The sequence below is a fragment of the Marmota monax genome, unplaced genomic scaffold (genome assembly GCF_021218885.2).
Source record: "Marmota monax isolate L192 unplaced genomic scaffold, Marmota_monax_Labrador192_F-V1.1 WCK01_AAM20220418_F8-fsc00011, whole genome shotgun sequence".
Lineage (NCBI taxonomy): Eukaryota > Metazoa > Chordata > Mammalia > Rodentia > Sciuridae > Marmota > Marmota monax.
This window is the reverse complement of record NW_026693082.1, coordinates 16,281,306-16,304,209: the sequence shown is the minus strand read 5'-3', so window position 1 is coordinate 16,304,209 and position 22,904 is coordinate 16,281,306. Positions and strand designations below refer to the sequence as shown.

The following is a 22,904-nucleotide window of genomic DNA, read 5'->3' as shown; positions in this document are numbered from 1 at the left end:
TGTAGTGACTGCTGTAAGCAGTAGTAACAGGATGGTAAGTATTGGTATGTAGAAATATAAATCAAGTACAGTAAAAATATAGTATAAATTTTTAAAAACTGTTACACCTCTACCGGGCACTAACTCTGCATGGAAATTGCAGGCCTGGAGGGTGCTCCGGGTGAGTCAGTGAATCAGTGAATGGTGACTGAATGTGAAAACCTAGGACGTCCCTGTACATTGTTGAGACTTTACTGATACTGTGCACTTAGGCTACGCTAAATTTATTTTTAAATCATTTTATTTTTTCAATAATATATTAGTCTTAGCTTACTGTAACTACTTTATAAACTTCTTAATTTTTTAACTTTTTACTTATAATAGCTTAAAATACAAACCTATCATATAGCCTCAAAAAAAAAAAAAAAGGATATTTCTTTGCATCCTTGTTCTGTGAGCTTTCTTTAGTTGTTGTTCTTGTTCTCTTCTTCTTCTTTTTTAATTGTGTTAAAAATTAAGATGCAAACACACACTAGCATAGGCTTACTTAGGGTCATGATCATCAGTATCACTTCTGCCACCTCTACATTTGGGCCCACTGGAACTTCTTCAGGCACAATAACACAGATTGCCAATCCCCTGTGATAGCAGTCCTTTTGGAATCCCTCTAAAGGACTTGCCTGTGGCTTTGTACAATTAACTTTTCTTTTTTTAAAACAATCCAGAATACACTAAAATAACAATAAAACGGATGAATCTCACAGAAATTTTGTTGAGCAAAAGAAGATGAACACAAAAAAGTACACACTATATGATTCCATTTCTAAGAAGTTTCAGAATAAAGTAAGAACCAGTCTATAAAGATAGCTCAGTGGTTCCCGGTGGTCTGGGGAGGGCTGGGAGGATTGATTACAGAAAGGTTCAAGGGAACTTATGGACATGATGAGTACATGACTGCATTTATTTCTCAACACGCGTCCCATTGTACACTTAAAGTGGATATGTTCATTATATAAATAAAGTTGATTTTTTTTTAAAAAAATGTACTTACTAATCCAGCACTAGAAGCCAGGCCTCCTGATTTTTGACTCAGTAATTGTTTTTTCCCTCCCCCATGTCAAGATAAGGTTGACTCCTTCATTCTCCATACTTCCCGTCGCCTTGGGATCAGGTGCTGTAGTGTGGGAGGCAAGGCAGCCTGGGCAGCCAGGAGGCTAGTTTGGGAAGATGACCAGTTTAGCTTCAGACATGTTGAGCCTTGGCTCAGGGCTTTATGTTTGCTATTTGCCAGCTGAGCTTGATTAAAGTCTTGTTGAACTAGGATATAAAGCCTCTCCAGGAGAACGGTGCAGTTGACCTTGGAGAAGGGCAAAGGAGAGCTGGAAAAAGATTTAGAGAAATCATCAGAGAAAACCAAAGGAAAGCAGTTTTGTGGCTACCCTTCTGGAGAGGTCTTTCCTACAGAGAATAGGGAGGACAGAAGTTCCTAGGGGAGCATGTAGATCTCATTGTCCTTGGTAAAATGAGCATCGGATCCATAGCTGAAAGGTCAGCTTGGATGGGAATGCAGTGCCGCTTCTTAATTGCTAGTGACTTTGGACAATTTACTTTAGGTCACTCAAACCTGGTTTTCTGTGATGAGTACAAATAAAGCTTTTCACTTGAAATCCATTCTGCCCATCAATGAGAAAATGTATGTGAAGAGCCTGAATAAATGTTAGTTTTCTGACACATAATTGACAAATATCAACTGTCATCATTTTTGCTTAGCTGATATCAACTATTTTCTATTCGGCAGGCATTGTGCCATAGGGTTTGTAGGGACTATTCCATTGCACGCTCAAAATAACCCTTGCTTTACACCTTGAGAAAACAGGTTTTGAGAATGAAGTGGCTTCTCAAGGTAACAACACATACTGGTGTTTGTGTGAGCCCTGGAAGTATGTATGGCTTAATCTGTATTTTTGACTTCTTCTGAGAGACCATTTCCAAGAGGGACAGGAGAGGTCTGCCTAGGTGATTCAGGGAGTGTGAGCCAAGAACAAAAACTATGTAAGTTGTAGTTCTTGTAGCATTTTGGAGGTAGGAACAAGAGAGGTAAAGAGCAGAGACAGGTGGGATTTCTTAGGACAGACTTGAGCACTGAATTTTGTTAGTGAGTCTTGATGCAGGTGATGAATGGAACTTCTAAAGGCCATTCAACAGTGTACACTTATTGGGTGAGCTATGTCCTGTTAAATTTCCCCTGATGTCCTGATTGAGATATTGTCTCCAGGGAAACTGAATCCAGTCTTGCTTCTGTAGCGGGCTGTTTTTCTAGGCTATCCTGGCTTCAGGAGAGCAGAAATCCTCCTACTTCTGATGGAATATCATATGCAACTGTCCCTCCTTCAGTGACACATACTCAGGAGACAGGTGCAAAGGTTTAGCTCCCACTCCATCTTCATTTTGACCACTACAGGGAGAAATGGGGAGGAAATGCACAGAGACTAGGGCAGGGGTCCTCCAGCCTTTCTTCCATTCAAACCATTTGGATTGCAGAAAACTATCCCTGAATAAGCAGTTTCCATTTCCCGTGATATGGAGGGGAGGAAGGGGAAGTGTCATGCTGTATAGCTCACAGATGGTTGGTCTGCACTGGCCTTAAAGTTTCCAGTAGCCATAAAGATGACTCCTATATGGTCATAAAGGAGGCTGGAGTGGGAGAGCTGCCCTTGCTAACCACACAGGAAGAAGAAATACCACGGACTAAACGTGTTATGGAGGAAATCCTGGTTTAATGACGTAGCGTATGAAGCTAGGTGGATTGTGAGGAGAAGTGTAATTTCTAACAGTCAGAACTTTTATATCCATAAAGGGCCAAGTTGAGCCTACCATAAATCTCAATTCCCCTGAAATATCTATGACTATGTTAGTAATACTTTAAAAGAAGCATATATCTGTTGCTGCACCAATTCCACCAGGGCAGCATTGAGTAGTTAAGATGTTTTTGTTTCTTTTGCCCCTGAACATGGACCTTCACAGGCATCTGCCTGATTTTAGTGTTTTTATCCCTCCCACCCCCTGCAGGTTTTTTATTTTAGAAAGGAAAGTCTTTCTTTGAAAACATTGAGGTGAACTTAAAATTAATTCAGAAAAATTGAGATTATTTAGCATGTTAGATTGCTGCGTTTTAAAAATTACCTTTTTTACAGTGTTGTTTGTATAACTTGAGGGTTTTTAAAAATTCATACTCATTCTGTGATTACATCACTTCTGAGGTCCCTAAACTCTGGGAGTTTTTAAAAAAATGTCTCAAGTATGTTCTCCGGTTTATAGGTTGGGCTTTTCAACAATGTATTATGAAAAATTTTAAATTATTGTATGTGATGTTACCTTGAGCTTTTTTGTTTGTTTGTTTGTTTTGTTTTTTAACTCACTGTACTAAGGGTTTTTTTCCCCCATTAATCCAGAAATATGCAACAAGAAATATTACAAGTATAGCAAAGAGAAGACATTGAAGTGGCTGGAAAAAAAGGTATAGTACCTCTCTAGTGTCTTGTGATAAAACAAAAAAACAAAAAACAAAAAAAAAACTCTATATCCAAAGACCATCCTATATATGTAGTGAAAATGGGAAAACTGTATAAAGATATCCAAGACTGAAAAGAAACTTGGTATTTTTATTTGACCTGAATCCTCATTTCTTTTGGTCCTAAATGAAAGAGTTTCTGGCTGTTGATTAGTACAGATTTGAATCTTCCAAGCCAGACAGTGCAGGCCTCTTCACTGCTGTTAGCTGCACAGGTGTCTCCAGGGTGGTGTTGCTCACATAGCCAGGCAAGAGATGGCAGAAGAAAGCTGTTCAAGCTTAGAGAAAGTTAGTCCACTCTAAGTGTCCAAATGCTGAAGAAGGATCATGGCAAACCGTATGTCTTAAGTGATTTTGACCTAATCTAAGGTCCAGGGCAGTATTTTTAAAATTGATTTAGGAACATCACAACCAGTATTTCTCTTGGAATGGAGCAGGACAGAATGAATTAGGACAAGACAGAATGGGTTCATATATATAGCCCAGAGTACAAGTAAATGTTAAGGATGACTCTATGAAATGTATTCTTGTATATGTGTTTGATGTCAAATTGCTGTGTATTTCTTACTGTGGGTTGTAGTTAAAAAAAAAATAAATTGCCACTGGTCTAAGGAAAGTATCATGTACTTTCACATGGATTAAGAATCTTAGTTTTTACAAGATCAGTGCGGACCAGTAGTTATAATTCTGTTTCCTAAGGTTCCCTTGGATCTTACATGTGAAGGCCATGCTCGTTTGTCACACTATATCACTGAGCAAACTGGAGTCGAAACATGCAAATGAACACTGTAGAATTAGTCAGGCTCCTATTGTACAAAGTAACAAAAATTTAGTAAGTGCCATCATGTTCCACTTGTCATGTGCTATGTCATAGCATATTATATATAAGTGAAAATGCTGAGCAAAATCTTGGCATTTCATTTTTGCTTTTAGCAAGTGATAATGATATGACCATAAAGTGAAGTTTATGCTTATTGGGAAATTTTATATTTTTTGTTCTGTTTAGAAATTACTAACATAGACGCTTTGTACCAGGTTCTGTTCTAAGGGTTCTACATGCATTAACTCATTGTCTCACAGCAGTCCAATGGGGTGGATACTCTTTATGCCTAATGCACAGATAGAAGCACAGAGAGGCTGAGTGATTGGTCACAGAGCAAACCAAAGCAGCCTGTTTCCAGAGTCAGTGCTTCAGTCACCACCTTATGTTGCTTCTCTTATTGCGTAGGCTCAGGAAGTCCACGTACTGAGGTTATCCAGAAATGTGTCTGCCCTCAGCCTCTCTCCAAGCATGTAATATTTGGTGGAGATATTGCTCAGTTCTCAAATACTTCTTCCTGGATCTTAAGTGGAACGAGGGTCATCTGGAAAGTCATGCATTTCTAAAGTTATGTTGAAGATTCCTCCGATTTCTGCCCTATGTTTGCTTCCTAGGTTAAACAAACTGTGGCAGCATTAAAAACCAGTAATGTCACTGTCAGTGCTCGGGTGCAGTCATCTGCATTTTTCTCTGGTAACCAGGTTTTGAGTGACAAGGAAGGTAAGTAAACCACTTCATCAGAAATAATTTTTGTCTGGAGTAAGTTGCTCATGTGCAAATGCGTATCTGAGAATTTAAAAATCTTTAATGTCACTGAAGCATCATTCTTGCCAATGTTTTTCATAGATTAGGGCAATTGTACACCCTATTTCAGAATCAAAGGCTGTTTCTAACAGATCAGTTCTCTCACTGAATGGCACTTGAATCATTCATTCAGCAAATAATTATTTTGCACCAACAGTAATAGCAACCCTGAGAAGCCTGGCTGTCATTTCTTGAGGGTATGTTATGTGCCAGACCCTTGGCTAGGTTGCCAGGATACAAACATTGTCTCCTGATTACCCCAGGAAGTCCCATGAGAATCAAGGTTCAGTCCACAGTTACCCACCAGCAAATGGCAAAACTGAGCTACTCGTGGAGCTTCTCTCACTCTCAAGCCCATGCTTTTTGCCCTTTTCTTGTGCCTTTCCTCTGGTTCAGGGTTTCTAATGGGCTGCTTCTTTTTGCATCTTACTGCCATAAAGCTTAATTCCTAAGGTAGCTTTGAATGTTTTGATTTTAGATGAAAATTGACTCACTTAGCAATTTTCTTAGGTTATTAAGGTACTACATTCTTTTGCTTTTTCCAATATAGTGTATGTGTGCATTGTTTAAAAATAAAAACAATTATATAGTGCAATTAGCATTCTGAAAGGGTGAGACAGAAATTATTCTGACCTTCAGCTTCAAGGTTCTGTGTTCCCCTGTTCTGGCTATACAATTTTCAATACCTGACTTTAGCCATTAAAAAAAATTAATATGAGGAATAGGGACCTTTTTTGTGATGGATTATTCAGACGGTCTTTGATGTGCAGAAATCTGTTTTACAACTCATTACTTATTGACATAGCTGGCCACTGCCATTGGGGGGTGGTGAACAGCATGCTTGCCATACCAAATTCATGAACTGTCAGTGTCTTTAATTGGCCTTAACAGAAGAGGAGGAAGTAGTGAATCACAAGGGGAGATGGATGGAGAGTTGACCAATGAAACCATATATATGTGGTTTATTTATTTTTCTTTTTTTCTTTTTCTTTCTTCCTCCTCCTCCTCCTCCTCCTCCTTCTTCTTCTTCTTTTTTGCAGAAGAAGGGATGTTAGAGAGTTTTATAGACAGGTCTTCTTACTTTAAAAATTGATAACTATAGTCTCAGAGAGATGGATGGTTTATTCTAGCTGATAAATAAGGTCTTATGCTCCGAGTCCAGGGTTTTCACCAAGACTCTACATCTAAGTTTCTGGGCATGGCTGTATTGCTGGTTAGTGTTCCAGCCATAAAGTAAGCTTTACATACTTTTAGATCTTTAGCTTGGGGTATGGTACCAAAAGCAGAGAATGAATGACCTGTAAACTGACTTTCTTAAAATAGTTTTCTTTGTCTCTTCATGACTAACTGGATAAATTACTAGCCCAGAACCCTGAGCACATTTTAAGAAGGGTCCAGTGATAACTTTGTGTTCTACATCAGCCATGAAAATTTCTACTAAAGATTTTCAAGATCAGGTAACTACCAGACTGCAGTCATTTACTAAGTAATACTGGGGTATATTGTTGCCTTATTTTGAAGACAGAAAAGAAGGAAAGCAAGGAAGCAAGTAAACATCTCTGCAGCAGACCCGGGCTTTGCTTTTTGATAATTCATCTCCCCCTGTGGTCATTCCATCTCCTGATTAAGTTTGATTGCCCCACATAATCTGCTCACAGGACCGAGTTAAAGAGCGGCATTTGGAAACAGATTTTATTGGCTGTTTTTAATCAATGGCAGAGCTGCATTTTAGTACTATGACTTCAGATACCCTGAACTAATATTATATTCTGCTGTGTGAGTTGTGTTTCAGGTTTTAAAAGGCATTTTATTTGGAAGTATATATAGTGTTCAAAATATATGTAGTGTTCTTATGAAGCAAATACCTAATAGAGATAAATCATGTTATTTTATTTATCTTAAATGAATATTATCACTACTATTCAATGATTATATTTGTTATTTGGAGCAGATTTAGAAAAGATTAGCCTTAGAAAAAAGAGACATTAATATTTAATATTACCACATCTGATTTTTAAATTTTATTTGTATTCAAAGGCTTCAACTAACAAAGCAACCCTGAATTTTTGCTTTTCCTGTCCTTAATTTAGTACATGTCTACTATGTTATATCATCACATCTTTGGTATCATGCTATATCATATATCATCATCACATCTCTGCTCTGACACATCATATTAGTATCGCCATTTACCAACAAGGAATCCGAGGCTAGAGCCTAATGAGTTTCCTAAATCCATATAGACCAAGAATTTGAACTCTGGTCAATTTGACTCTAAAATCACTGTAATTATTCCTAATTGTTTTATTTCACTCTCTTTCATTTATTTCAGAGGATTACATTCGTTATGCCCATGGTCTGATATCTGATTATATCCCTAAAGAATTAAGTGATGATTTATCCAAATATCTAAAGTAAGTGTTGGTGTAGTCCTAATGAACAAGGACCTTTGTTCTTCTTGGTTTCCCCAGCAAAAGGTTTCTCTGTGGCATATGATATCACTGTGTGATAAGAGATTATTCTTGAGCTTTGTCTTATACTGTATGGATTGGGGAGGATTTTTTTGTAAATATTTTTTTAATTGTCAATGGACCTTTATTTTATTTATTGATACATGGTGCTGAGAATTGAACCCAGTGCCTCACACATGCTAGGCACGCACTCTACCACTGAGCCACAACCCCAACCCTGGAGAGGATTTTTAATGGACATTGATTGATTTGGTAGAAACTGATTACAGCAACTAGCGAGTTTAGGGATTGGAAATTTTTTTTTTTTTTTGTATTAGAGGACAAATGTGTTTAAAGTTTTATCCCCAGTGAGACTTAACTAACTTGATTTTTGTGATCATTTAAAGAGAAAGAGATAGGAAAGGAAGGGTGGATGGCATGTAAAATATTTTTGAAAATTGTATTAAAGGTTTTATACCATTTCACTACCATTAGATGTTCACTAACTACCTTTATAATGCTGAGTACTTCAAATTGAAAGTCACGTGGAAAATAATCTCTGTCCTTTAGAGATGGAAGAACAGTTTTAAGAATGATTTGATTTTCATTCCTTCCTTTTTAAAGATCTTTTTTTTTAATATTTATTTTTTAGTTGTAGTTGGTTGGACACAATACCTTTATTTTATTTATTTTTATGTGGTGCTAAGGATTGAACCCAGGGCCTCGCACTGCTAGGGGAGCGCTCTACCGCTGAGCCACAACCCCTAAAGATCTTTAATATAATATAAAGACCATACTTTTGTTGAAAAGTATGTGCTTATTTTCAAGATTTTAGCCATTATTAAGAGCTTATGTTTATGATGATTTAATAGCTTTTCCCAATCCTTATTAAATCCTTTTGCTTCTTTAATAATCCATGATAGGGAAGAATATGGTTATTTTTAAAAAAAAAAATCCATAATAGATAATAATAGAGTTGTTTGTTGTTTTCAGCAAATTCCACAGATCCTGCTTTAAAAACAGTCAGTGGAAATTGGTCCTTATACTAGTTAAAGCATATTGAAAGCTTGTTTTAAATTGATAACCATCCTTCTGTTTAATATTCCCTTGGATTTCTTAGCTGCTTGTTTTATTAGAGACTATATCTTTGTATTCCATTATTTGTTTAGTTTTTTTTTTTCTTTCCCTAAAGTTTCAAGTTTGATTTAAAGACTTTGGAAGACAGAGCATGCCAGTTAAACTTCTTTTTAAAGGGAGAAAAGTTTGTGTGGCTTTTGTCAACAGTTATAATGCTATTCACTTTTAAATAAATGGTAGCATCATAATTTATGAAGAAAAAACACTCCAGTGCCAAAACTCTAATTTGTGGAGGCCAACAAAAACCCACTGTGTTTCAACAAATGAGTTTAGTGTTTTTCTGTTTAAACAGTTTTAATATGAGGGATTAAGTAGTAAAATGAAGATGCATTAATTTAAAGAGATTCCATTCTTTACTTTGAGGGGATTGAACAGGAGGATCTATAGTGGCAAAGCTATATGAAAAGCAGGACTCTCTTAAGTCTTAAGTTGCCCAGTTTCTATTTGCCTTTCAATGAAAACTCATGGCTGTGATCTTTCTTAACTTCCTCAGGCTTCCAGAACCTTCAGCTCCATTGCCAAACTCTCCATCAAAGGTAAGAAACTGGGACCAAGATATTTTTGAGTTTAATTTGTTCTAGTATATATATTAAAGCACACAAAATCCATCTTTCATGGAGTGGTGCAATATGGAATATATATTATTCTGGGTTCTCCATGAGTATTTTTAATTATTGTAGATTTTACCCAAAGTGAAAACCAAGTTCATTTTAGAAAGCACCTCTATAAAAATATTATAGATATATAATAAAAATGAAGCCTTCTTGAGTAGGCTAAGCCATTTAATTACTTTCATTAATGACCCAGAACCATACAACTAAAACTCATTTTGCCAAATCTAATTATAAATAGCCCAGAGGCACATCGAGCATGAGTTTTGTAACTCAAAGATGAATAAGGATGACCATGTTTCTATTCTGAATCTGAAATGATTAACAAAATTAGTTGTAGTTGCCATCTGTTATTGAGAATCCTCCTTTTCCAAACATCCTCAAACAGCTCTCCCTAGCTCCTCTATAGCTTGTGTTTATTCCCTAGATCCATAGACTAGAAAAGCAAATCATAACCCATGCCTGAACTGTAGCATCCCTTAGTCTAGACCAGATCTCAGATGAGTAAGTGTTGCTCTGAGGCAGGGGAATAAACACATGCACTGCTGTGGATGAGCTCATTCTCCAGCCAGCAGAGGACTTGAAGCTTTGAGCATGTGCAATAGAACACAGATACAAAACAGCTTTCCTTCCCCCTGCATTCATTGCTTGGCCTTCAAGGTACTCAGCGTGCTCAGGAATTTTCTCCTATCAAGTCCTATTTGGAGGTGGGGTTAGCAGTTTAAAAAGCTGCTTTTGTTGAGCTTTCTTTGATTTTTAGAAAAGGACTGAAAATTGAAAGTGCATCAGTGTTTATTTGGGGCCACATTCAGCAGTTGTCAAAGAAGGTGCATCTTTTGCTTCCTTTGAAGAAGAGCACTGGGCAGAAGTCAGTTGCTGTAAGATCTAAGGACATCCTAGGTCAGACATATGCTTCTTCCAGTTCCATAGTTAATCTCTGACAGTATCCAGGGGACAAAGAGTAAAATAATAGGATGCTCTGAAAGTGTTTGTTTCTTATTTTTCTACCTCAAAAAATAAAGCGTATTTCTTTCTCCCACATGTCTATCTTCCTTAGAAACTTAGATGTAATTCATGAATTGATATAAACTTAGCCTAGAAAGTGCAAGCCTTTGATACCTTTTAGAGTAATATATCTCATAAGTTTATTCTTCTCCATTCTGGTTTTCTGTTTCTTAATTTCCAAAATTTAAGTCATTTGTGGTCTTGTCATTTTTGATTTAGATCTAGGGTCAGCAAACTTTTTCTGTAAAGGATATATAATAAATGTTTTAGGCTCCTGGCATAGACAGTCTGTGTTACAGCACAGGGGCTATGTTGTTGGAGGGCAGAAACAGCTATAGACAATACATAAGTGATTAGTATGGCTAGGTTCCAATAAAATTTTATTAGTGAAATCAAGGGCCAGCTGGGTTTGGCCTGTGGGCCATAGTTTGCCAAGCTCTGATTTGGATCTCAGCATCTTGTCCTTTCTGCACCTCAGCCTTATCTCCTAGATGAGGTATGCACATTACACACTATACTGGATAATGTACCATAGTTGAAACAAGCATAGACTATATCTTCTACTAGCTTTCCTGTCTGTGCCAAGGGTTTGATTGATTTTTTATAGGAGTATACGTGATCATTTTCAGGAAATACCTCCCAGCAGCCACCAGGCGTTCTTGTATCAGTTGTAATGCAAGCATGGAGTCTGCATCTAAATGTGTTTTGCCTCATTTTCCCTTATTGTCACATCTCTGCTTTTGTTGGGCTCAGCTTCCTACCCTCATCCCCCGAAATCTTTTGAATTTGTCACTATCAACTGACGAAGTTGGATGTAATCAGTGTTTGGAGATGTTCCCAAGTTCCCTTTTTGCAAATCTTTTGTATTAGTGAGAAGACCAGGCCTAACATAAATCCTCATGTTAGTCTAGTGTTTGTTCCTCTCTTCCCAGAATTGTACCCATTTAGTCACATCCTTGGTACTGTCTTTCTGAGCTACTTCACCATTTCTGCTGAAGAATCTTCAGCAGAAATCTCACTCCATAGTGATTTGGTCTTTTAAATAACAAAAATTTCAGCGGAGCACAACAGACACTAGTATGGCAATTTGTAAATCAATGGATGTGTAACTGATGTGATTCTGCAATCTGTGTATGGGGTGAAGGTGGGAGTTCATAACCCACTTGAATCAAAGTGTGGAATATGATATGTCAAGAAATTTGTAATGTTTTGAACAACCCACAATAAAAAATTAAAAAAAAAAATAACAAAAATTTATCAATAAAATTTTCCCCCAATATATTCAACAATGTGCTAGAAATAACATGTGCAAAGATATACCACAATAATTTTTATTTTTTTTATAAGAAGAACTTATAACTGGTATATTGTCTGGTTGTGAGCTTTTAAAACACACGATCATTTTGCTTATTAAATTAAATGTTTACTATTCAGATGGAAGTGAGATAGGTAAACTGAGGGGTACAGAGAGTACTGAGTCTCAACAAAGGAATGCCTCTGAAACCATTGACATGTTACAGAACAAGCAACTCATGAGCAAACCTACCTGCATTCTGTCACCTTAAGCCCTCACCACCACTTACTGATTAGCCAATAAAACAACAGCTAAGACACCATGGCAGGATAGCTCCAAGGCACCCGGAGGAACACACAACTCCTTGTAGCATGCACATCAGGAACTTTGACCAAGATGTGACCAGACCCTCTTCCCCAACCGCATCTCCCATTGTAATAGTAAAACCCAGATGGGAAGAGATATGAGTCTACTTGTACTTCCCATATTCCCTTATACTCACAGATATGTAATGATGGCTCAGTATATGATAGTAATGTTGTCTTATAAGCAGGGAGACTTTCCTCAGGCTCTCTGCAATCTCCTGCACTCCCATTCCTATGTGTGTACTTTCCCTTTTTAATAAGTCTTTTGTTTTGTTACTCACCAAATGCATCCTTAAATTATTTTCTGTGACATTGTTGTATAATCTGCAAGATTAAGGTAGAGGTCTCCTTCACTACTGGAGTCTCTTGGACCTCTGTGCAGTAAACATTGTTCTGGTGAGCCAGCTAGGAGGTAAAATGACAACAACCGACCCCTAGTGAGTGACCTGACATGCTTTTCTTGCACTCTTAAAAAAGTTCAACTGATATTTTTTCCATTCTATTCCATTTTCATGAGCCACAGAACTTAATCTCAACTTGTCTGTCTGATTGTGGCTCTCCTCTTCAGAACTAGTTTGTTATATTAAGCAGGTCCAAGGACCACACAGGTGACTCCTAACACCAATCTTTGGGTTTAGGAAGTACCGTGCCAGTTCATTGCCCCCCCCCCCTTCTCTCTCTCTCTCACACACACACACATTCTTCTCTGAAATGTCTTCAGATTCCTTCCCTCTGGGTTTAGGGAAACATGAGTGTCAGGTCATAAAGATGTCAAAGATAAAAGGCACTGGGTCAGATGGAACTTAACAAACTCACATGGGGAGACACTCATGAGGGCTGATCACTCAGTGTCTTCAGCACCCTCACATTTCATAAAACAAGTAGGTCACACCTGAGGCAAGCAGAGGAAATTGGCCTTGGCATGACAGCCTCAGAAGCAACCTCCAAAATCAATACAGTAATTGTTGTAGAACCTTACATAGTGCAGAGGATGGCAGGCAATCTCCCTTCCAGCCTTGCTCTTTGTATTTCTTCTTTTTTTCCCCTTTGCTGTGGAAATCTTGATTCCTGCATTGTTTCCAGGCACTGGTAAATTTCCTTTTTGGTGCTCTGCTGCCCTTTTACATTGCCTCGATCACTGCTGCTTGCTGTGTTCATCTAGTACTAATTATCCTCTGTGTGATCTGGGATTTGAGTGACCCTCCTTTAAGACCTTCTTTGATTCTTTTTCATAATCTTTCCAACTGCCAAACTCCTTTGTACCAGCAGTCCAGATGTTTTGTTCCCCCTTTGGTATAAGTGCAGACCCCAGAATCACTTGTTTTTGGATCATAATGTATATGCTATTCATATGCTCTGGGCTTATGGGAGAGATGTGGATTATGAGATTTGAAATTGCTCACAAGGATCCTATGGTCATTTTAAGCCTTATCCTTGATAGGGCTCATTGGGGGCAATAAAAGGAGAGTGGACCATTTTTCATCATTAAAGACATCCTCAGACCTCTGTAGACCTTTTTTTTTTTTTTTTTTTTTTGGTACAGGATTAATCCCAGTGGTGCTCAGCTACTGAGCTACATTCACACCCCATTTTATATATTGTTTGAGACAGGGTGTCCCTAAGTTGCTTTGAACTGGTGATCCTCTTGCCTCAGCCTCCTAAACCACTGAGATTATAGGCATGCAGACCCATACCTGGCCTCTGGAGTCCTTTCTGTCTCTTCTCATATAGGACCTCAGGCAGGCTTGAAGAATCCCGGGGCTCCAGGGATAATTAGAAGCACAGGTGTCAGTTGGAGGCAAGGATGCCTAACTTTTCTGTTGTAAGACACCAGTTAAAATGACATAAGGTCATACCTATGGACAGGACTTCGTTTATTTCAATTTCTCTTTTCTTTTTCCAGAACAGAGAGGCACATTCATCACTAAACAAGATAATGTCACCTCTCCAAATGGATAATACCACATCTGTGCCCGCCAATTCTCCTTTGGGCTGCATCTTAAATAATTGGGATGCTTTTAAGGCTGACAGTCTAAATAAAAGCAGACTAACTTTTCTTTGCAACATGGCATGGCCTCAATACAAATTGAAAAGTAGGGAGATTTGGCCAGAAAATGGGACCTTAAAATTGAACACTATCTTGCAGCCGGATCTCTTTTGCAAACAAGAGGAGAAATGGACAGAAGTACCTTATGTCCAGGCCTTTATGGTCTTATACCAGGACCCAAAACTTAAGGGTCTCTGTAAAATACACAATGACCATTTTCCTTTAACTAAAGTCCAGGAAGAAAGTGCTCCCCTAGAGGATGCACTTTTGAGTGGTGGCCTTAGAATGCCACGTGGGCCCTCCCCATTGAAAGCCTGCCACTTCCCCCAGACTGTAATCCCATGGGTTTCTCAGCCTAATCTGTCCCATCTGGTCTACCTATCAGCCCACCTTCTCATCAACTCTCAAACCCCCCTCTATCCAAGGGGAGCGGCCCTACAGGGGAGTGCTGAGAACCGTATCCCTTCATGGGGACCCCCAGCTCACCAGTCTTCATCCACGTGAGGAAGTCTCAAATGGAGAAGGGGAAATCATGGGAATATATGATCATTTTGTTCTGTCAAACTTGGCTCAATGCAAACAGAAGTTAGGAAATTTTTCAGAGGATCCAAACCAATTTATAGATGAATTTCAGGCCCTGACTCTGACCTTTAATCTCAGTTGGTCTGACCTACATGTAGTGTTGTCCACCTGCTGCACTCTTAAAGAAAAGGATAGTATTTTGTTTTTTTTTTTTTTTTCTCATTGCAACATGTAGTTTATTTATTTATTTATTTTTTTTAAATTTTTTATTGTGGGTTGTTCAAAACATTACAAATTTCTTGACATATCATATTCCACACTTTGATTCAAGTGGGTTATGAACTCCCACCTTCACCCCACACACAGATTGCAGAATCACATCAGTTACACATCCATTGATTTACAAATTGCCATACTAGTGTCTGTTGTGCTCCGCTGCCTTTCCCCTCCTCCACCCTCCCCCCTCCCCACCTCTCCCCTCCCCTCCTCTCCTCTCTTTCTACCTCCTCCACTGTATAACCCTGAGGGTCTCCTTCCATTACCATGCAATTTCCCTTCTCTCTCCCTTTCCCTCCCACCTCTCATCCCTGTTAAATGTTAATCTTCTTCTCCTGCTCTTCGTCCCTACTCTGTTCTTAGTTACTCTCCTTATATCAAAGAAGACATTTGGCATTTGTTTTTTAGGGATTGGCTAGCTTCACTTAGCATAATCTGCTCTAATGCCATCCATTTCCCTGTAAATTCTATGATTTTGTCATTTTTTAATGCAGAGTAATACTCCATTGTGTATAAATGCCACATTTTTTTTTATCCATTCATCTATTGAAGGGCATCTAGGTTGGTTCCACAGTCTTGCTATTGTGAACTGTGCTGCTATGAACATCGATGTAGCAGTGTCCCTGTAGCATGCTCTTTTTAGGTCTTTAGGGAATAGACCGAGAAGGGGAATAGCTGGGTCAAATGGTGGCTCCATTCCCAGCTTTCCAAGAAATCTCCATACTGCTTTCCAAATTGGCTGCACCAATCTGCAGTCCCACCAGCAATGTACAAGTGTACCCTTTTCCCCACATCCTCGCCAGCACTTGTTGTTGTTTGACTTCATAATGGCTGCCAGTCTTACTGGAGTGAGATGGTATCTTAGGGTGGTTTTGATTTGCATTTCTCTGACAGCTAGAGATGTTGAGCATTTTTTCATGTACTTGTTGATTGACTGTATGTCCTCCTCTGAGAAGTGTCTGTTCAGGTCCTTGGCCCATTTGTTGATTGGGTTGTTTGTTCTCTTATTGTCTAATTTTTTGAGTTCTTTGTATACTCTGGATATTAGAGCTCTATCTGAAGTGTGAGGAGTAAAGATTTGTTCCCAGGATGTAGGCTCTCTATTTACCTCTCTTATTGTATCTTTTGCTGAGAAAAAACTTTTTAGTTTGAGTAAGTCCCATTTGTTGATTCTAGTTATTAACTTTTGTGCTATGGGTGTCCTATTGAGGAATTTGGAGCCCGACCCCACCGACTGTAGATCGTAGCCAACTTTTTCTTCTATCAGACGGCGTGTCTCTGATTTGATATCAAGCTCCTTGATCCATTTTGAATTCACTTTTGTGCATGGCGAGAGAAAGGGATTCAGTTTCATTTTGTTGCATATGGATTTCCAGTTTTCCCAGCACCATTTGTTGAAGATGCTATCCTTCCTCCATTGCATGCTTTTAGCCCCTTTATCAAATATAAGGTAGTTGTAGTTTTGTGGATTGATTTCTGTGTCCTCTATTCTGTACCATTGGTCCACCTGCCTGTTTTGGTACCAGTACCATGCTGTTTTTGTTACTATTGCCCTGTAGTATAGTTTGAAGTCTGGTATCGCTATACCGCCTGATTCACACTTCTTGCTTAGCATTGTTTTTGCTATTCTGGGTCTTTTATTTTTCCATATGAATTTCATGATTGCTTTCTCTATTTCTACAAGAAATGCCGTTGGGATTTTGATTGGCATTGCATTAAACCTATAGAGAACTTTTGGTAACATTGCCATTTTGATGATGTTAGTTCTGCCTATCCATGAACAGGGTATATTTTTCCATCTTCTAAGATCTTCTTCTATTTCTCTCTTTAGGGTTCTGTAGTTTTCATTGTATAAGTCTTTCACCTCTTTTGTTAGGTTGATTCCCAAGTATTTTATTTTTTTTTTGAAGATATTGTGAATGGAGTGGTTGTCCTCATTTCCATTTCAGAGGATTTGTCGCTGATATACAGGAATGCCTTTGATTTATGCGTGTTGATTTTATATCCTGACACTTTGCTGAATTCATTTATTAGCTCTAATAGTTTCTTTGTAGAGCCTTTTGGGTCTGCTAGGTATAGAATCATATCATCTGCAAATAGTGATAATTTAAGTTCTTCTTTTCCTATTTTGATGCCTTTAATTTCTTTCGTCTGTCTAATTGCTCTGGCCAGTGTTTCGAGAACTATGTTGAACAGAAGTGGTGAGAGAGGGCATCCCTGTCTTGTTCCAGATTTTAGAGGGAATGCCTTCAGTTTTTCTCCATTCAGAATGATGCTAGCCTGAGGCTTAGCATAGATTGCTTTTACAATATTGAGGTATGTTCCTGTTATCCCTAGTTTTTCTAGAGTTTTGAACATAAAGGGATGCTGTACTTTGTCGAATGCTTTTTCCGCATCTATCGAGATGATCATATGGTTCTTATTTTTAAGTCTATTGATGTGGTGAATAACATTTATTGATTTCCGTATATTGAACCAGTCTTGCATCCCAGGGATGAATCCTACTTGATCATGGTGTACAATTTTTTTGATATGTTTTTGTATCCGATTCGCCAGAATTTTATTGAGGATTTTTGCATCTAGGTTCATTAGAGATATTGGTCTGTAGTTTTCTTTCTTTGAAGTGTCTTTGTCTGGTTTAGGTATCAGGGTGATGTTGGCCTCATAGAATGAATTTGGAAGTTCTCCCTCCTTTTCTATTTCCTGAAGTAGCTTGAAAAGTATTGGTATTAGTTCTTCTTTAAAGGTTTTGTAAAATTCTGCTGTATACCCATCCGGACCTGGGCTTTTCTTAGTTGGTAGTCTTTTTATGGTTTCTTCTATTTCCTCAATTGATATTGGTCTGTTTAGGTTTTCTATATCCTCCTGACTCAATCTGGGCAGATCATATGACTTAAGAAATTTATCTATGCCTTCACTATCTTCTAATTTATTGGAGTATAAGGATTCAAAATAGTTTTTGATTATCTTCTGTATTTCTGAAGTGTCTGTTGTGATATTACCTTTTTCATCACGTATGCTAGTAATTTGAGTTCTCTCTCTTCTTCTCTTCGCTAGCATCGCTAAGGGTCTGTCGATTTTGTTTATTTTTTCAAAGAACCAACTTTTAGTTTTGTCAATTTTTTCAATTGTTTCTTTTGTTTCGATTTCATTAATTTCAGCTCTGATTTTAATTATTTCTTGCCTTCTACTTCTTTTGCTGTTGTTTTGCTCTTCTTTTTCAAGGATTTTGAGATGAAGTATGAGATCATTCATTTGTTGGTTTTTTCTTTTTTTAAGGAATGAACTCCAAGCAATGAATTTTCCTCTTAGAACTGCTTTCAATGTGTCCCATAGATTCCGATATGTTGTGTCTGTGTTTTCATTTATCTCTAAGAATTTTTTAATTTCCTTCTTGATGTCTTCTATAACCCATTGATCATTCAGTAACCTATTGTTCATTCTCCAAGTGATGTATGCTTTTTCCTTCCTTCTTTTATCGTTGATTTTCAGTTTCATTCCATTATGATCAGATAAGATGCATGGTATTATCTCTACTCCTTTATATGGTCTAAGAGTTTCCCTGTGACATAATATATGATCTATTTTTGAGAAGGATCCTTGTGCTGCTGAGAAAAAAGTGTAACTGCTTGATGTTGGGTGGTATACTCTATATATGTCAATTAGGTCTAGGTTATTAATAGTGTTATTGAGTTCTATAGTTTCCTTATTCAACTTTTGTTTGGAAGATCTGTCCAGTGGCGAGAGAGGTGTGTTGAAGTCTCCCATGATTATGGTGTGGTGGTCTATTAGACTCTTGAACTTGAGAAGAGTTTGTTTGACGAACATAGCTGCACCATTGTTTGGGGCATATATATTTATGATTGTTACGTCTTGTTGGTGTATGGTTCCCTTAAGCAGTATGTAGTGTCCCTCTTTATCTCTTTTGATTAACTTTGGCTTGAAATCTATTTTATTTGATATGAGTATGGACACGCCTGCTTGTTTCCGAAGTCCATATGATATGATTTTTCCCAACCTTTCACCTTCAGCCTATGTATGTCTTTTCCTATCAAATGCGTCTCCTGTAGGCAGCATATTGTTGGGTCTTGTTTTGTGATCCATTCTACTAGCCTGTGTCTCTTAATTGGTGAGTTTAAGCCATTAACATTTAGGGTTATTATTGAGATATGGGTTGTTCTTCCAGCCATATTTGTTTATTTCTGTTACTAAACATGGTTTGTTTTCCTCTTTGATTATTTCCCCCCCCCCTTTACTGTCCTACCTCCCACTGTTGGTTTTCATTGTTATTTTCCATTTCCTCTTCCTGTAATGCTTTGCCGAGGATGTTTTGAAGAGATGGTTTTCTAGCTGCGAATTCTTTAAACTTTTGTTTATCGTGGAAGGTTTTAATTTCATCCTCCATCCTGAAGCTTAATTTCGCTGGATACACAATTCTTGGTTGGAACCCATTTTCTTTCAGTGTTTGAAATATGTTATTCCAGGATCTTCTAGCTTTCAGAGTCTGTGTTGAAAGATCAGCTGTTATCCTGATTGGCTTACCCCTAAATGTAATCTGCTTCCTTTCTCTTGTAGCTTTTAAAATTCTCTCCTTATTCTGTATGTTGGGCATCTTCATTATAATGTGTCTAGGTGTGGATCTCTTATGATTTTGCACATTCGGCGTCCTGTAGGCTTCTAGGATTTGGGATTCTGTCTCATTCTTCAAGTCTGGGAAGTTTTCTTGTATTATTTCATCGAATAGACTGCTCATTCCTTTGGTTTGGAGCTCTGTACCTTCCTGTATCCCAATGACTCTTTAAGTTTGGTCTCTTAATGTTATCCCATATTTCTTGGATGTTCTGCTCATGGTTTCTTAACAGTCTTGCTGAGCTGTCTATGTTCTTTTCCAGTTGAAATACTTTGTCTTCATTGTCTGATGTTCTATCTTCTAAGTGTTCTACTCTGCTGGTAGTATTCTCCATTGAGTTTTTAAGTTGGTTTATTGCTTCCTGCATTTCTAGGATTTCTGTTTGTTTGTCTTTTATAACCTCTATCTCCCTGTATAGTTGATCCTTTGCTTCCTGGATTTGTTTGCGTAATTCGTTGTCGAAGTGATCTTTCATTGTCTGATTTTGCTGTTTAATGTCTTCCTTGATACTCCAAATCATCTGAAGCATGTATATCCTGAATTCTTTATCTGACATTCCATCTGCTGCAGCTGTTACCTCTTCTAAAGTTGCGTTGACCTGCATTGCTTGTGGTCCTTTCTTTCCTTGTCTTTTCATACTGCTTGCGTATCTTTCCTGCAGGTGCGGGCGGCGGCTCTGCTCTCTCCTTATTCCAATTGGGGTGTCGTGGCTACCACGCCGGCAGGTCACTGGGCCTGTTCTGGGAGCTGGCGGCGGCTCTGTTCTGCCCCTACTCCAATTGGGGTGACGAGTGTACCACGCCGGCAGGCCACCGGGCCTGATCCGCCAGTAGGTTGCAGGTTTGCCTACCCTGCAGGCGCGGGCGGCGGCTCTACTCTGCCCCTACTCCAAATGGGGTGACGTGTCTGTCATACCGGCAGGCCACTGGGCCTGTCCTGCTGGTCGGTCGCAGATCTGCTCACCTTTCGGGCACGGGTGGAGGCTCTGCTCTGCCCCTACTCCAATTGGGGTGTCGTGACTACCCCGCCTGCAGGACGCTGGGCCTGTTCCTGGCACGGGCAGCGACTCTGCTCTGTCACTACTCCAATTAGGGTGGTGTTTGTACCTCGCCGGCAGGCTCCTGGGCCTGATCCGCCGGTCTGTTGTAGGTCTGCCTACCTTGGAGGCGCGGGCGGCGGATCTGCCCTGCCCCTCCTACCACGCCTGCGGACCCCTGGGCCTGATCTGCAGGTTGATCACTGGTCTGCTCACCCTGCGGGCACGGGTGGTGGTTCCGCTCCGCCCCCACTCCGATTGGGGTCACGTGACCACCACACCGGCAGGGCCTGATCCGGGCGTGGGAGAAGGATCTGCTCTGCCCCTACTCCAGTTGGGGTGATGTGTGTACCACACTGGCAGGCCACTGGGCCTGACCCGCCAGGCTGTCACAGGTCTGTTTACCTTGCGAGCGCGAAGGGCGGCTCTGCCCTGCCCCTCCTACCACGCCCATGTACCACTGGGTCGCGGGTCTGCCTACCTTGCGGGTGCGGGTGGCGGCTCCGCTCCACCCCCTCTCCAATTGGGGTCACGCAGTCACCACGTTGGTGAGCCGCTGGGCCTGCTCCAGGCGCTGGCGGCGGCCCGGCTCCTCCCCTCTGGCTCGAGGACAAATTGAGGAGACTCGGGTGACTGTGCCTCACACCCCTACCAGGAGACCAACTGCTTATGTCACGGCTGGTATTGATGAAGTTCTCTCCTCCGCCGCTTTCTGCTGACATCAGATCTCTGCCATGTTGGTATCCTATGCGAATGGCAGCATTTCGTTCCCCTTGCCGGGCAACCAAAGCAACGGGTGAGTCCTGACCGGCCCTCAGCAGGACCCGGACCGAGACGCAGTTTCCGCGGGCTCCTAGCCCCGGTCCAGGGAAGTTCCAGGAGCCGGAACTCGGCCGCCCCGCGCTCGGTGTTCGCTCCGATAAGATCAGATTCTAAGAAGCACCCAGGCGCTGAACCCTAGCAATCTGTCTGCAAGCCGCAGGCGAATTACAGCCTGAAATTACCTGTTCTATGGCTGAATGAGCTGCGGTCAGTCGAAAACAGGGAAGGTGACGTCAGTTTACCAACATGGTGGCTGCTGGCCTCCTCTGTGGTCTGACCGGTGTGGAGAACCGAGATGGACCGCTTCCTTCCCCCGTCTCGAACCCAGAATTCAGCCCTGAGTGCGGTGCTTGCGCGGCTGGCAGAAACTGCAGCGCTGTATCCCTGCGTCGCTATCTCCTCGTTTCCCAGCGCGCGCTGCAGACTCTAGCCGCGGGGCGTTTTGCTGAATAAGCAGTGTTACCCTCCGTGCGACAAACCTCTCGCGTTTGAGTCCCCGTAGCCGATCCTCGTGCGATGGAAATCCTTCCTCCAGGTTCCGGAGCACCCCACTATTGCTGGAAATTCCTAACAAGATATCCTTTAGCCGTCCTGACTTGTCATACTCCCACACAGTGAAGCAGCACACGGGGGCAATGCACTCCCCTCGCCGCCATCTTCCTTCCACCAAGGATAGTATTTTGTATGAAGCTCGGGCACATGCAGGTAGCCTGTCTTTAACCAACCACTAGGGGATATAGCCATACCCCGTGAGGACCCTAACTGGAATCATCAACCAGAACACATCAGCCTTGTTAGGCGTAACCACATGATAACTTGTCTTATCGAAGGATGAAAAAGTATAAGGAAAAGGAAAAATGTGATAATTTTGGAAGGTAAAACAGGAAAAAGATGAAAATCCTTTATTGTTTTTAAATCAGCTAACTGAGGCCTTCCAGAAATACTCTTCTGTTGATCCTGACTCTGTGGATGGGCAAGTGGTATTAGGGATATTTTTCACCTACCAGTCAACCCCATACATCAAAAAAGAGATTCAAAAGAAGGCCTTGAACCAGTTCTTGTCCTTGAAGGAGCTGAAAGATTTGGTCCCTCTGGCATTCCACAGAGAAAGAAAGGAAAAGTTTAGGAGGTCCCAGAGGAGATGGCAACAGGCTAGAGAACAAGCCCAACTAATTTCATTTGGTATGAGAAGCACCTTGCAATCTCAAGGTGACCCTAGAGGCAGATGTAGCCCAAAGGGGAAAAACTGGAGACCTGACAGTTGTTTCAGGTATGGAGAATCTGGACACTGGAGGAAAAATTGACCGCCTCAACCTGGTTTTGTCCCCTATGTAATGGGAGTGAGACTGCCCTTGCCTCCAAAGGGAAGCTGGGATGGACATCCTCTCCTATGATGACTGCCCTTGAGGACTGAATGTATCCAAGGTTTCATATTGTCCCCATTGGCCAGCTGGACTTCACTCAGGAAGAGTCTCAGGTGACTCTTGACATGGCAGGTAAAAAATATGGGATATGGGGATTTCATATTTTGCCTT

General features: G+C 40.2%; 1 protein-coding gene across 1 annotated transcript in view; it reads left to right on the top strand.

Moving 5' to 3' along the window:
- The window catches only part of Rnaseh2b (ribonuclease H2 subunit B), a 73,376-nt gene that overhangs the window by 33,008 nt on the left and 17,464 nt on the right, over positions 1-22,904 (top strand). Inside the window, 4 exon segments of the mRNA XM_046454169.2 lie at positions 3,432-3,496; positions 4,985-5,090; positions 7,507-7,588; positions 9,255-9,297. Of these exon segments, the coding sequence (XP_046310125.1) occupies positions 3,432-3,496; positions 4,985-5,090; positions 7,507-7,588; positions 9,255-9,297 (296 nt within the window).